At 44.6% G+C, this 16,261-nt stretch overlaps 1 protein-coding gene across 1 annotated transcript in view; it reads left to right on the top strand.

Annotated features, from left to right (window-relative positions):
* MFSD1 (major facilitator superfamily domain containing 1) overlaps positions 1 to 6,968 on the top strand; it is a 40,921-nt gene extending 33,953 nt beyond the window's left edge. The window contains exons 16-17 of the mRNA XM_073674796.1: positions 849 to 951; positions 2,547 to 6,968. Of these exons, the coding sequence (XP_073530897.1) occupies positions 849 to 951; positions 2,547 to 2,606 (163 nt within the window). The 3' untranslated portion in view covers positions 2,607 to 6,968. The remainder of the gene's footprint in view (positions 1 to 848; positions 952 to 2,546) is intronic.
* The last annotated feature ends 9,293 nt before the right edge of the window (positions 6,969 to 16,261 follow it).

The following is a 16,261-nucleotide window of genomic DNA, read 5'->3' on the forward strand; positions in this document are numbered from 1 at the left end:
GGTACTCAAGCAGTTATTTTATTTTTTAACATGGTCATCTTCAGAAACATAATATGTTTAAAGCTGGCATCCTCACAGGCGTTACTCAGGGAATGTGTCTACTAATATGTGGAGCCCTATGAACATCCATTACTAGAACTGTATGCGTTACTTGTTATGTATTTATCACCTTGTGTTTTTACTAAGAAGCAAATATTTTCCATAATGAAAATGTGATTTCATTAAAAAAACTTTATTCAAAGTCTGTTAAAATTAAAATTCTTATAAAAAACATTGTCTCTATTGTCATTATTGCAAGAGATGGAGCGATTGCAGAGATGTATTATATATATCATAGGTGGAAACACTTCTTATTCTGGGAGATTTTCCGCTGGCCAACTTAGTAGTGTTGTGTAAGGCTATGTTCACACTAGTTATTTTCTTTTAATGGTTGCTTTCTCATATCACCCAGTGAACCTATGGTAAGCAAAATGGATCTTCCACAAGATAAAGTGCAATAGAAACCTGATGTTGGGTTATTTTTACCAACAGAGAAGTGGTTCTTATAACATCTGGTATTGGTTTATGCTTTGCGCTATAGAAGTGCAACACTAATGTGAACAGAGCCCAACTTCTCAGCGGTTCCTGTTTTTGGTTTGTGCTGTACACGTGGATGAAAAACTTTTGTATATAAAATATTTAACCTTTTTCTTAGGGTGTTTTTTTTTTTTTTTTTTCCAAATGTTAGATCACATATCAGACAGCAGAATTATACTTTAATTTTTTGCAAAGCTGCCTGCTGTATTACTACATGCATCCTATTCCTGTTGCATCATCCATTTACATATCTTTATTCATATGATTTATAGGGCTGAAAAGGCACGAATACGAAGGCAAAATTCAGAAAGTAGGTTTCGTCCTCTAAGTGCTTTTGCTTTAAGGGTTAGATATCTCTCCAAGTTGGGAGCACAGGTACGTGTCATAATCGCCATTGGTAACAAATGTGTATTGTGTTTTCTGTAGTGAACCATTGAATATTGGTGCTAAATATGTAAATGTTTAGGCTATGTTTGACATCTTTTCTATCCCTACTAGTAAATTCTATGTACTGTACTATGGCCATCCGGGAATTTGCAATGTTTCATTGTCTGGCACCTGTTAGCTTTCATTGTAACCAAATTTAAAGGAGGTTTCCCACGAACAAAGTTTAATTTTAATCAGCAATTTCATCATTAGATCTTTGAATAATAAACTCCACATTTTGTGTTTTTAAAAAAAAAAACAAAAAACAAAAAACTGTTCCTGTGCTGAGATAATCTTATAAATGTGCCTCTGCTGTGTACTGTGTAATGGCTGTGTCTAACCGTACAGGAACATGGTCTGATCATACTATAGCTCCTGGGCAAGGGAAGAAGCAAGAGAGTATACAGATAGGACAGCATTGGATCACAGTTGATCCCCTGCTGTAATGTCTGTATACCTTTTTGCTTCCTCCCTTGCCCAGGAGCTGTAGTATAATGAGACACAGCCATTACACAGTACACAGCAGAGGCACATTTATTGCCCTATTTGTAGGATAGGGCATCAATGTCTAATCCGCCGGGGTCCCGCACGAGTCACCCCCGCCGATCAGCTGTTATCGGTGCCGGCGGCTGGAAGTCCTTACCTGCGGTGCCTGGCCATCAAGTTGTAGTGGCTGCTGCTTGTAACTGCACATCCGCCTCCCATTCAGTCGCCACCACTAACAGCTGATCGGCGGGGGTTCTGCGAGCGGGACCCTGGCCGATCATACATTGATGCCCTATCCTACAAGACAGGGCATCGATGTCAAAGTAGTGGACAATCCCTTTAATTAAAAGGTACTTTTGTGGGGAAACCCCTTTGTTTTCGGGGAGGGGGGGGGGTTAAACAGATCTATGTTTTTAGGAAAATTAGTGTTGCATGTTATTATTGTAGTTGCTAATGTTATATTGGGTATTTACTAAACCACTTTTACAATTTCCATGTATAATTTGTAATTTACATTTAATAGTGGTTAAGGCTTAGAGGATACTTGGTTAACCTCTTGTTGTGTTAACCCAACAAGATGAATTTGCATCTGGAGCGTCTAGAGGTCTTGTAGGGTATGTGCAGAAGGTCAGGAGCCGCTGCGGGCTTGACGCTGCGTGTCTATGCAGCGTCAAACCCGCAGCGTCCAGATGTTACAGCATAGTGGATGGGATTTGTATAAATCACATGTCCACTATGAGTCTCTAAGCATCTGCGGAAACAGATATGCGGCTCGTCTTTCGGACCCGCAGCATGTAAATTTCTCTTGTGGGTCCACATTCCTCTATGAGGAAAAGTCTGCGTGTGACAAAAAAAAAAAAAAAAAAAAAAAAGCCCCGCTCATTTGCATGATGAGGGCGGAAGCCGCACAGCTATTCTGCAGTGTGGGGGACGCAGGCGGCTCCTGACCGTGGGCACATACCCATAAAATCTGCTGAATTATGTGTGGTTGCTGCGCAGAATGTGAATGATTTGTAACAACATTTTTATATATTTTGTGATTTCTTTGTTTCCTCCAGCTTCCGGATCATTACTGCAGCCACTTGTCTTCTCTGGCCCACAGAAGTGTCCTAAAGTAACGCCACAAAATATTTTACCAGGAACTTGTCTTTCAGTGTGCCAAAAGATTTATGAAGCTGCTTTTAGTCTAGACATGGGGGGAGGGGGAAAGGTACATAAATAATTTTGTGAATCAAAGATTTCAGTCTATGCAAATTGGGCAACACTGATGTACCTATTTTTTTTTTTTTTTTTTTTTTATAAACGGTGCTCATACTCTGGAAAGTGTCTAGCTGGTAAGCCAGGGTAATCAGAAAAATTACTTGTCAGGCTCGAAATCTTCTGAGAAGCCATATAGAGACTTTTGCTTTGACGTTGGTAAATGGTGAGTAATATAGGGATCATCTGTACTTTGTGAAGGCTGCTATAATTAATGCCGGGACACTAAGATTACGAATACCTTGATGGAATTGTAGTAGATGGACTGCTTAAAATGGATGGGTTTCCAATGACGATGGAGCCACTGGTGTCCCTGCTCAGCTTTTCTGTAGGAGTCCTGTTAAGCCCTGTTCACACTGCTTTTTCTGAAACCTCCCCCATCATAAAACCATGATTCAGAAGAACCACCGATGGGGTCAATGGATTTAGTTATTTTTTTCATTTTTTTTTTTTTTTTTTAGATTGGCACAGAAACTTAATTGGCTATGGACACGTTCAGAGTAAAAACACAGAGTGAATTTGACCTCTGTTGGTGTCATTGCAGTCGATGGCCCCTTCGGCAGTTCATCTGAATCTCGTTTGGTGGATTCAGACAGAACCCATGGACACACTACAGAAACGCAGTATAGATTGGGCTTTAGACAAATGTAGACCGTTCTACTCCCCCACCCCCCTACGTATGAGAGTTGACAAAACCAGCTGTTTTAAAGAGTGTTCTGCATCAGAGGGGAAGGGGCGTAATGTAACACGACACACTGATCCTATTCCACGTCTTGTCTAACAATGCGGTTTGTCTGATTTCAGAATAAGCATTTGATTCCTTTTTTCAGCAGTATACCATTCATGCTGCTGAGTGTTTTTTTTTTTTTTTTTGCTTTTCCTGGTGATTGATGAAATGTTATTGTTTAATGTACTTGTAGTGGGTTGTCCATCTTCAGGCCAAATTGGCCCACAGATAGGTGAGGCTTTAAAATGATGAACTAACCATTACTTGCCTATAGGAGCCTCTGCCACTCCACTTTCTCTCTGGTGCTCCAGAGCGATTTGTCAGGGCTGCATCTGGTCTGCAACTTGTAATGGCTGCAGGCAATCACTAGGTTCAGTGGTCTTGTACCATTTATATTGAGATTGATTGGCTGTAGCTGTGGCATGTTTTAAATGGAATGTCATCACTGCAACCCCGTCAGAAATGGATTTCCACAGTTAGAGGGTTGTTCAGGCTTGGGGCAAAAGTTTTCTTTATATGACTGCCGACCGCTAAATCTAAATCATAACGGCGTGCTGTCTAGACTCATCTGGCTTCTCTCAATTCACTTCCTCTGAGAGTAGCTAAATAAGTCTAGTCTGAAGGTGGCTGCAAGTGTGCAAAAAGCATACATGTAGTCATGAGACCACCTGCTCACACCAGGAATCCCAGGAAATCACGACCATCAAATGCTGTCATGATTTGGCAGACACTTCATCTTTTGTTACAAACCTGGACAACTGCCTTTAAAGGTTTATACCCTTTTTCGCTCACTAGCCACCCAAACTTTCTGGTGAGGGAGGGTTGAGGTGGATGATTGTTTGAGTGACAGTTCAGTCCAGCAGCATTGTTGCACTGCTTGGCTGATGGAACGGTTTTTGAGCTGTGCATGCCCAGGAGCTGCCCTTCCATACAAATCAATGTAGATCTAGAGTGGTGGCCACTCTATATATAGAAGCAAATAGTAACTCCACATATTGCCAAGGCAACAAGCTACCGCTGTGGACCTAGAGTAGTGACCAGTTCCCTAGGCAACAAGCTGTAAAGAATAAAAGCAGCACATTTGGAGAATGGGTGGGAGGGGAGTGAGGAAGGAACTTTGCCAATTGCTTCTACTTTTAAGGACCTCCAGAACATTAAAAAAAACCTAAGCATTACTTAAAGTTAGGTTAGGTCATTTTGATACATTTCCTACTGGTGACCCAAATTGTCGTGAGGATGGACAACCCTTTTAAAGAGGTAATTGGGCCTTTTTGATATGATCCCTTTTGCTATATGTTGAGGTGGGGGAGTAGAGTAACTCTTCGTCTTATGCACTATCCTATAGCGTGTACAACAATGCCTCAATTTACACCACTACATTCCTACAGACTTCTGAAGTTTGGAACCTGTCAGAAAGGGAAAGAAGTCTGACATAACAAGTCTAGTTTTTTAAATTTTTATTGAAATAACTCACAAAGTAATGTGCTCCACACGACCATAGAGTACAAAGCTTCATAATCAGTGCCATGCCACATTTTAATGGACTTTTATAGATATGAAGACTTGTTAACCGTGCACCTTTGTGTCACTAATATTGTATTTTGTAAAAATGATCTGTCACCTCTTTATTTTGCACAAATCTACAAAATAAGCTGATGGAGATGTCATGTACACTGTTACAAGAGCACTATGTGTTCAGACAATAACGTGATGCTGAGCAGTGACTTCAAGAAATTGATTTTATAACAACTTTTTTTTTTTCTGTGCCTGAAATGATAAGCATATAAGTAAAGATGGACACTTGCCAATATAGTCTACATGCCTATACTCATGGCTAGTTTGTATAGGAAAATGATGGATAAAACATCAGGCTAACACATCTACTTTTTTATTGACACGGAGTCTATAAAGAAAAAAGTAAATTGTAGACTATTGACTGTTGTGCTCAGTTCCTGTAGATCAGCAGCCTTAGAACTGCCTGCCAAATGCTAAATCCTTGGAAAGACCCGTACACATTAAAGCAAAGTCTGCAAACCTCCAGATTTCAATGGGACCCGCTGGCTAGATTACATGTTGGGGATCCTGTTGATTCTCTCCCCCCCCCCCCCCCTCCCCTGATTTCAGGAGAGTGAAACTCTGGAAAGTTCACATTTAAAGGAAACCTGTCACAAGGTTTTTCCTATTTGAGGTAAGGCCAGTACCTGTAAACTCTCATATACAGCATTCTATAATGCTGTATATAAGCCCCCAATCCGGCATGCAAGACCAGAAAAAGAGCTTTTATTATTATAGGGGGTGGTCCGTTCCGATGGGCATCGCTGTTCTAGGTCTGGCGCCTCCTCTCTTGCGATGCCGTCCTCCTGCTTCGTGTGGATGACTTGTCCTACTTCATCCACAGTGTCCAGCATACCAGCCTGCTCCCGCACAGGTGTACTTTTCTCTGCCCTGTTGAGGGCAGACTAGAGTACTGCAGTGTGCATGCGCCGGGAGACTTTGGCCTTTTCCTGCGCATGCTGGACACTGTGTGGCTGACACAGGATGCGTCCTCCACATGAAGCAGTGCAGGAGGACGACTATCACAAGAAGAGAGGAGGCGCCGGACCTAGACCAGTGATGCCTATCAGACTGGACCACCCCTTAGGTGAATATAATAAAGGCTCTTTCTTGAAGGCCGGATTGAGGGCATATATACAGCATATTAGAATGCTGTATATGAGGGTTTACAAGTACTGGCCTTACTGCGTGGGAATAACCTTGTGACAGGTTCCCTTTAAGGCCAGATCCTTTTGTTCACAATGAAGACACAGGCGTCTGACAACAGCTGATTCCCCTCAGTCCTTTGAAACCACGTGCAGTCTCAACCATTTCTCCCAGTACACATACATACAGCTGTTTCGAGTGTGCTCTGATAGCTGTTGAAGTATGTGGACATATTAAAGGGGTTATCCTACACTGAAGGTATTTCTAGCCATTCATGGTTTTAAAACAATAAATGCAGGCATACGTGGCACGCCCGTGGTTCCAGCGCAGCTCACTCTGCAGGTCACCAGGATTGCTGCAGCCTGAGTTTGACTCGAAGACCTCCTCATCAGAGAAACATCCGATAACACGCACTTCTGGTCATTACCTGAGCTGCACAGTAAGTTTACGCGATCCTTGAACAATCGTGTGGTCCATTAACATGTTACTGAAATACTGTACTGTCCTGTGGTATCCTGCTAGAAAATAATGACCTATATTTGTAACAGTAACAAGCGGATCCTTCCTGCTGCCCAAGAAACCTCCAATCATGATTTGTCTGCCCTCGAATATGCTGCAGCGATGAATGTCGGGCTCAGACCTTGGGCTTCGATTAGACAGTTCATTGTGTTATATCTTTAGTTTACATTGTTACTTTCTATGTTTACAATTTGTACTGAAACCACTATATTCATACTTGTAAGAAATTGTACTCCTATTTTTGTGTGTAAAATTAAAATGTTTTTTCTTCACCTTCTTTTGGTTTCTCATTTTTATTTTTGCTCTTTATTTTCCTCAATGTGTTGAACATTTGTTAGGTTATAAATCAAATCATCAAGCACAATATATGCTGCTCTAGGCTAGGTTCACACTGCAGTCCTCCCACTGCGGAGATGCTGCAGCGATATCGGCAGCAACATTTACTGCTTTGGATATCTTTGGGGGGAGCCACAGATTCTACCCTTGGTATAGGGTGAAATTTGCATCTACAGCCACAACATCTTAGACCATTACATTGGAGATACGCTTTGCTTATGTTTTGCAGCATGCACATGAGCTTTCTTAAGCTTTGCAGTGTTTTCACAACATGGGAACTTACCCCTAATCAGTTCTGAACCATAGACTTAGTAAATCTGTAAGCGAGGCCTTTTACGAATACCAGAGTTTGTTTTGTTTTTTTTCCTTCCATCTTTTTCAATCAATTTAACATTCCTATGATGCCCAACTTCTACAGTATACTTTTTACAGCAGCTTTAAGTCAGTTCATGTGCTTGCTGGTACACATCACTATAGATTTATTAAAAGGAAGGTGCCATGAAAAATGTTTTTCAACAATTGAAAAAATGTAAAGTATTTAATGTCTTTTTACATTTTTTATTTTTTTTTTTTAAATATATTTTGTTTTTAATTAAGTAAAATCTGAAAAGTAATTTCAAAAGGTTTGGTATTTCCACTTTTAAACACTAGGGGGAGCAGCTTCTGAAACTTGCCATGAAAACCTAGCGTACAGCTAGCTCACATTATGGACTACAGTAAATGTGGGCTGGATCTGCTCACATGTGTGATGTCACTACTCCATTCCCCTTCTGGGTGTTTGCAAAAAGATAGAGGATGAAGTTAAGGATCACAGTGCAGAGCCATTTTATTGGCTGAAAAGTGATGCTGACAAGTAGATAGTCATCGAGGATGGCCGGCAGGGCAGATTCTGTTGGTGCTGCTCGCTTTATCATAAGCTGGGGTTAGATGCGCAGAGTGTATCACGTGCGCGATTAGATATGCTTAGAGTAACACGCTGGGATTAGATACAGTGCTAAGTGTAGTTTATAACATGATGGGATTAGATATTGAGCTCAGTGGAGTGTATCACACAGGATAGGAGTAGATACACAGTAGCTGATGTAGGTAACGTGTGACCCCCCCCCCCCTCCCGTCCACTTCTCTGGGAGCAGTGGTGTAATGTGTGACACCCCCCCCCCCCCCTGTCCACTATATTACTACTCCCATAGAATTAGACAACGGGGTCACACATTACAACACTGCTCCCATAGAAGTGGTGGACGCATTGGGGTCACACATTTCTAAGGGATCAGTGGTGTAATACGTGACACTGCTCTGTCCACTTCTATGGGAGCCGTGGTCTAATATGAACCTGCTCCGTCCACTTCTATGAGAACAGTGGTGTAATATGTGTGATCCTGCTCTGTCCACTATATTACTACTCCCATAGAAGTAGATGGAGCAGGGATCACAATTACACCACTGCTCCCATAGGAGTGGATGGAGTAGGGTCACACATTACACTACTGCTCCCTTAGAAATGTGTAACCTTGCTCTGTCCACTTCTATGGGAGCAGTGGTGTAATAGTGATAGATGTCCTGTAGATATATAATTTCACAAGCCCCCTACGTATTATAAACTTGCACCCTTTAGTGCCTTTCATGTGGTACTAAAGGATGTTTACCCTAATAATTAAATTAAAAAAAAAAAAAAAAAGACTACGTGGGGTCCCCCTTATTTTTGGTAACCAGCCGAGGTAAAGCTGACAACTGCAGGCTTATATTATCAGGCTGGGCAGGTCGCTGTTATTGGCCTTTCCCAGCCTAAAAATACAAGCCCGCAGCTGACCCAGAATTGGTGCATCACATTAGATGCGCCAATTCTAGTGCTTTGTCCTCTTCCCGATTGCCCTGGTACGGTGGCAATTGAGGTAATGGTAATTGGGGTTGATGACAGCTGTGAATTGTCAAAAATCACAGCTGCCATCAAGCCCTGGGGGGGTTAGTAATGGAAAGGTGTCTATTAGACACCCCCATTACACAATAAAAAAAAACAAAAAAAAAAAAAAACAGAAAAATTCATTTTGATTTGGAAAAAACATTCCTTACACTTTCCCTGGTTCGCCAATTTATTTTTGAAGAAAGAGGGAAAAAAAACAACAACACACCTACGCATGTCCAACATAGTCAATAAATGGAAACCTGAAAAAATAAAATGAGAGGAAGACGAGACACTGTCCCTTATTCACCAATTTTTTAGAAAACAAAGTTCCCATGCAGGTCTGACATAGTCCATGGCGTTCCCAAGATGATCCCCGAATCCGACGTCTAAAGGCTATGGAGCGTCCTTCAGAGAATGAAGCTCTATAGGCTGTAGCAACAGCCATTCTGGGTCTTGCTGCGCTGCACGAAACCTGGCGGCTGTGATGTTAGGAACTACACCGCTCATCAGTCGTTGTGCCCTCTGTGTACAAGTCCCTTATAGTGCCCTACAGTATAATTGCCCCCATATTGTGACAACGCATAATGTGACTGACAGTATAATGGCCCCATATAGTGCATCCTGGTATATGTCCCCCTATCCTGCTATATGTTCGCCCATCCTTGTGTGTGTGTGTATATATAGATATATAGCTATATAGCGCCCATCCTGGCATGTCCTTCATCCTGGGCCCCATCTTGGTATATGTCACTCATATATTCAATGCATAGAAAACAAACTCTTGTACTTGCCTTCCCTTTTATCCCACAGAGTGCTGCGTCCTATTCTGTGTGTTCAGAGCACAGCAGCGTGTTGACTTCCTTGCTGTGCTCTGAACAGGTCAGCGCTGATCGCGGCCTGTACTGTACAGCAGCAGGGAGAGCCTGTGATCAGTATTAGATACTCTCCTCACCCCGGACTTCCGTTCCCTGGCAGCTCCTGTCATCGCACACTGTGTGCGATGACGGGGAAAGTGCAGCCCACAGCATATGCTGCAGGCTACAACAAAATGGCCATGATCTCCTCCCACAACTGTGACTTGGACAGCCCAGGGTCACAGCTAGTGGCAGGAGGAGCAGCTTCAATACAAGAGATGCGGTCGGACGGTGACCGTAGGCTCTTATGCCTGGGAGTTGGCGTGTTTTAGGTGTGTCGTGCTCAGACACTTACCCCCACATGAAAATGGCTGCTCCCAGTGGCTCAAGTCAAAGTTAATAAATAAAACATTAAAGTAGTTCATTTAATTTTATATTAAAAATAACTGATTAATACAAAAATAAAAATAGCGGCACCTTCCCTTTTAAGGGTTTATTTCGATCTTCATAGATTGATATTGTTGGCTAGTGCTTGTAAAACACTTTGTAATTTACTGCTTATTAAAATTTGCAGCCATTCTTCAGATATCAACTGTTTACAGCTCGTTGCTTAGGAGATCGACCACTTTCTAACTTGTAGGTGGTTGGTTTCCAAAGCAACGAGCTTTCAATCCTCAAGTTGTCTCTTGTGCAGCTAAGAGCTATGCAGTCTCTCCTTACTTCCTGATTGCTTGGGAGGGGGTGTGATTATCCTTGACCATTCTTGTGGGCAGCTACTATCCCTTAATGGTCTGTTAGCTTGTTCTGAGTATATACAGTTACGTGCAGATGAATGGCAGTCTAAAAAAACACTAATGTGTTTAATTACTGTTTTTGGCAGAAAAGATACAACATTGGGAAAAATTCATGACTAGCTGTAGGCGAGTAATGGGCAGTCAACAAAGAGGTATAAAGAACTACAATATAGACATTTATTAATACATAATTTTTATTGAATACATAAAGAAATAAAAACAGACAACAAGACTAAAATTAAAAATAAATCTAAAACCTAAAATAAGACTCAAGAGGGGGAAGGGGGATGCTCACAAAAAATATATATAGTCAAATGGGTCTATCACATAGATTTAATTACTAGGTAGATTATTCATCGTCACCATTTCAACAAACATACTCATCTAGATATGGCGGTATAGTGTCAATATATACAAAAAATGTACAAAATATAAAGTGCCAGTGCAAAGAATATATTAAAATGGCACTTGAAATGGTGACGATGAATAATCTACCTAGATTTAATTACTATGTGATAGACCCATTTGACTATATATATTTTTTGTGAGCATCCCCCTTCCCCCTCTTGAGTCTTATTTTAATTATGTTTTAGATTTATTTTTAATTTTAGTCTTGTCTGTTTTTATTTTTTCATGTATTCAATAAAAATTATGTATTAATAAATGTCTATATTGTAGTTCTTTATACCTCTTTGTTGGTCTACTTTGTATGGTTTGAGGTATTTTGTTATATACTTCTTTGAAACCTGTGGTATTTCCTTCTTCTATAGGATCTAGAGTAATGGGCAGTCACCAGAATTAACAGTTATGACATCCATGTTGTTAATTGAGTGTAAATGACTCCTTTAATGAAAGGGGGGTGTTCTAATAGCACTGCAGAGTTAGTGAGGTCATTCATTCTGTGAAGAAACGTATCAATTATAGCCCTTACGTAAAGAAGTTGATCAGCTAATGTACCTGCTTCTTTTACCTGTAGCGTCGGCGTCTCTGCCTCCTGCCTGTCAGAGACGCCGATCCCCTCACCGTCCCGGTCCAGCGTCCTTCGGCTCCCCTGCTGCATATGCCTGGGGTGCGCGCACCACGCGCAGTTCCCTGGGCACGGTACTTAGGGTGTGCGCGTGCTTCCTCCCTCTTAAAGGGGCCGCGCACGCCGTCCTAAAGAGTCCCCGGCCAATAGCCGGAGGACTGCTCCTATATAAGGCACCTCCTCCAAAATGGAGGTGCCTGTGCAAGGTTGTTTGTGTGCTAACACTCTCCTCAGTGCTCAGGTTCCAGTGCCCGGCTGCCTGTCTATCGGCCGTGACTGTCTGCTTGTCTACCCCCATCACCTGCCTGTCTACCAGCCATGCTCAGCTGCTGTGCCTGTCGGCTTCGGCCATCAGTCCCGTGGGAGTTGCCTGCTCTCACACAAGGTCGGTCCCAGAGTGGAACCTGGTTCACCTTCCCGGTCCCTCCTTGGTTCACGGAGTCAACAAAGCCACTGTGTGGCCAGGGTCGGTCCAGGTAGGTACTTAGTTACGCCCCTCTGGTCCATCCTTGTATCACAGCACAGAGGTTCCACCACCCGGATCCGTAACAGTTTGCACAGGCCATGGAATCCGGAGGCTCCCAGGCTCCTTCGCTCTCAGACCTGTACCAAGAGGTCTCTCGCCAGAGATCCCAACAGGATAACCAAGCGGCACCTGCTCCGGCAGCACCTCAACCCAGTTGAGCTGTGGCCTCCGGCTTTCTCCTCTACGTTTCAGTGGTGACCCTGCCCTATGTCGGGGCTTCATTAATCAGTGCACGCTGCACTTTGAGCTCCTGGCACACCTGATCGCCTCCGACCGGGCAAAGGTGGCATTCATCTCACCGGAGAGGCGTTGGCGTGGCTTAACCCTCTGTGGGAGAGCGGATCCTCTAGTGTCCGACCTCCAGGCCTTCCTTGCAGCTTTCCGGAAGGTGTTCAATGAGCCCAGACGAAAATCTTCGACTGCCTCCTCACTTCTCTGACTCCGCCAAGGGAGTCTCTCTGTGGAACAGTATGCCATGCGTTTCCGCACCCTCGCATCTGAACTTGGAACAATGAAGCTCTGGTGTCCACCTTTTGGGAGGGCCTTTCCGGATGGATCAAGGTTGAGCTAGCCGGTCGTGACATACCTCCCTCTCTGGACGACCTGGTGTCAGTAGCTACACGGATCGACATCCGTTTTCAGGAGCGTTCTAAGGAGGCGACCCATGAGAGAAGGCCCCTGTGCCTCGCACCAACCTTCCAAAGGCCAGTCTCTCAACCAGCATCCCCTCCGGTGTCTTCTCCAGAGTCTATGCAAATAGACCAAGTTAACATGGTCAAGTCTCGTCAGGAGATCCGCTGCGCCGAGGGGAGTTGCTTCTACTGTGGCAGTATAGAGCATCTAATCCGCTCCTGTCCAGTGAGACCGGGAAACTCCAGTGTCTAGGACTGCTCTGAGAGGTCGTCCTAGGCAAAAGTTCTTCCTCTCTGCTCATGACTCTCCGTTTCAGTTACCAGTGATGAGACCCGCTTCTTCGAGATTCTGGATTCCAGAGCCGCTGGGAACCTCATTCAACAGGCCGTTGTGGAGCGATATCAGATTCCTACCATACGTCAGGCTGATCCTTTAGCAGTTTCCTCTGTGGATGGAAAGCTTCTCTCTGAGACCATCTTGTTTTTCACTGAGCCTGTAACTCTTCAGGTGGGAATGCTACATTCGGAGAGGATCTCCTTTTACGTGCTGTCCGGTCTCTCTCAACCCCTCTTGCTTGGCCTGCCTTGGTTACAGAGACATGAGCCCATCCTGAATTGGAGCTCAGGTGAGGTGCTCCGTTGGGGTCAGGAATGTCATAAGTCCTGTCTGGTTCCGGTTCGTCCTGCTTGACCTTTGTCTACTCCAGCTAACCTACCTGGCCTGCCGGCACACTACTGGTCATATGCGGACGTCTTTGATAAAAAGGAGGCAGAGACGCTACCACCTCATAGGCCGTATGATTGCCTTATCGACCTAATACCTGGTACTTCACCTCCTCGCGAGCAAATCTACCCCTTGTCGCTGGCCGAGACCCGTGCTATGTCTGAGTACATAGAAGAGAATCTTGTTAGGGGATTTATCCAGAAATCCACCTCTCCGGCTGGAGCAGGATTCTTCTTCGTCAAAAAGAAAGATGTCTCTCTAAGTCCATGTATCGACTATAGGGGCCTAAACCAGATTACCATCAAAAATAAGTACCCCCTGCCTCTCATCTCGGAGCTGTTTGACCACCTAAAAGGTGCAAAGATCTTCACTAAGCTTGATCTTCGTGGGGCGTACAATCTGGTCCGGATTTGCCAGGGAGACTAGTGGAAGACAGCATTCAACACTCGGGATGGTCATTACGAGTACCGCGTGATGCCCTTCCGTCTTTGTAATGCTCCAGCCATCTTCCAGGAGTTAGTGAACGACATATTCTGAGATCTCATGTATTCCTGCGTGGTGGTGTACCTGAACGATATCTTGGTGTTCTCCCCTGATCTGCCCTCTCACCGGAGGGATGATCGTCAGGTACTGCTGAGGCTCTGGAAGAATCACCTGTATGCTAAGTATGAGAAATGCCTCTTTGAGCAGACCTCCCTACCATTTTTGGGGTATATCATCTCGGAGACCGGACTCCGGATGGATCCCGAGAAGGTGTCTGCCATCTTAAAGTGGCCCCGACCTGAGGGGTTGAAGGCTATTCAGCGGTTTCTGGGACTTGCTAACTATTACTGCCTCTTCATTCCTCATTTCTCCTCCCGGACTGCTCCCATCTCTGCTCTCACCCGTAAAGAAGCAAATCCCAGGGAATGGACTTCCGAGGCGGAAAGTGCCTTTGTCTCTCTTAAGCAAGCCTTCTCCTCTGCTCCAGTGCTACTTCGTCCAGATAGCAATAAAGAGTTCTTCCTGGAGGTTGATGCCTCTTCCTCCGGGGCCGGAGCAGTGCTCACCCAGAAATCCTCGTCTGGGCGAATGGTGACCAGTGGCTTCTTCTCCAAACTCTTTCCTTCATCCGAGCGCAATTACTCCATAGGAGATCGAGAACTGCTGGCCATCAAACTAGCGCTGGAGGAGTGGTGCTACTTGCTTGAGGGGGCTCTGCACTCGGTCATCTACACTGACCATAAAAACCTCGCCTCCTTGCAGACCGCCCAAAGACTAAATCCGCATCAGGCCAGATGGTCTTTGTTGTCTACTCGTTTCAGCTTCACACTGCATTACGTCCGGCAGACAAGAATATTAAAGCTGACGCTTTATCCCGCTCTTTTCTGTCTACCGACCAAGAGGAGGAGCCTCTACACATCATTGACCCCTCCAGAATAATGACTGTTGCTCCCTTTGACCTGTCTCATCTACCTCCTGGTAAGACTTTTTGTAGCGGCTCAGGATCGGAAGAGTGTCTTACTCTGGGGTCATTTGTCCACACTGGCTGGTCATGCTGGCCACAGGAAGACGCTTCTGCTCATTGCCCGACATTATTGGTGGCCCACCATGTGCAAGGATGTTGCGGATTTTGTCGCGGCTTGTTCCTCCTGTGCCCTTAACAAGATACCTAGGCACCTCCCAGCTGGTCGTCTTCTTCCTCTCCCCGTGCCTTCTGCTCCTTGGCAACACATTGCTATGGACTTCATCACTGATCTTCCGGTATCTGCCGGTTCTACCGTCATGTGGGTGGTCGCTGACCGCTTCCCCAAGATGGCTCACTTCATTCCTTTGCCTGGTCTTCTGACCGCACCTGTGCTGGCTAAGGACTTCATCTGTCACATCTTTCGTCTCCACGGCTTACCCCTCCACATTGTCTCGGACAGAGGAGTTCAGTTCACTTCTTGCTTCTGGAGAGCCACGTGCAAGCTGCTGGATGTCTCTTTGGACTTTTCTTCGGCCTATCATCCTCAGTCCAATGGTCAAGTGGAACGTATTAATCAGGTCCTTACCATTTTTCTTCGGCACTTTGTCAATGCTCACCATAGCGATTGGGTAGAACTTCTGCCTTGGGCCGAGTTTTCTTATAACAACCATGTGAGTGAGTCCTCTGCTAAGTCTCCGTTTTTTGTGGTTTACGGTCGACACCCCCGAATTCAGTTTCCCGTCTCTTCTTCAGTGGACAATCCTGCCGCAGAGTCTCTCGTCAGTGACTTTTCGGTGATTTGGGAAGACACTAGATCTGCACTTCTTCAGTCCTCCGAGCGGATGAAGAAGCATGCTGATAAGAGACGTCTGGATCCGCCTCTATTTCGTCCGGGACACAATGTCTGGCTTTCCTCCAAATATGTCCGTCTCAAAATACCATCATACAAGTTGGGCCCACGGTTCATCGGTCCTTTCGAGATTCTGAACCAAATAAATCCAGTGGCGTACAAGCTGAAACTCCCTGCCTCCTTACGGATTCCCAATTCCTTTCATGTGTCTCTCCTCAAGCCTGTTGTCCTTAATCCTTTCTCTGACGATCCAGGTACCACTCCAGCTCCAGTCTCCGCTGAGGATATCTTTGAGGTAGAGAATATTTTGGCCATCAAGAGGGTAAGAGGAAAGACTTTCTTTCTTGTGGATTGGAAGGGGTTTGTTCCTGAGGAGAGGTCTTGGGAGCCCAGAGAGAACATTCATGCTCCTGGTCTTCTAGAAAAATTTATTTCGGGCCTAAAGAAGAGGGAGCGTAAGGGGGGGGCGGTACCGTG

Source organism: Phyllobates terribilis, unplaced genomic scaffold (genome assembly GCF_046119375.1).
Source record: "Phyllobates terribilis strain yellow unplaced genomic scaffold, ASM4611937v1 Scaffold_3__8_contigs__length_932513732, whole genome shotgun sequence".
NCBI lineage: Eukaryota > Metazoa > Chordata > Amphibia > Anura > Dendrobatidae > Phyllobates > Phyllobates terribilis.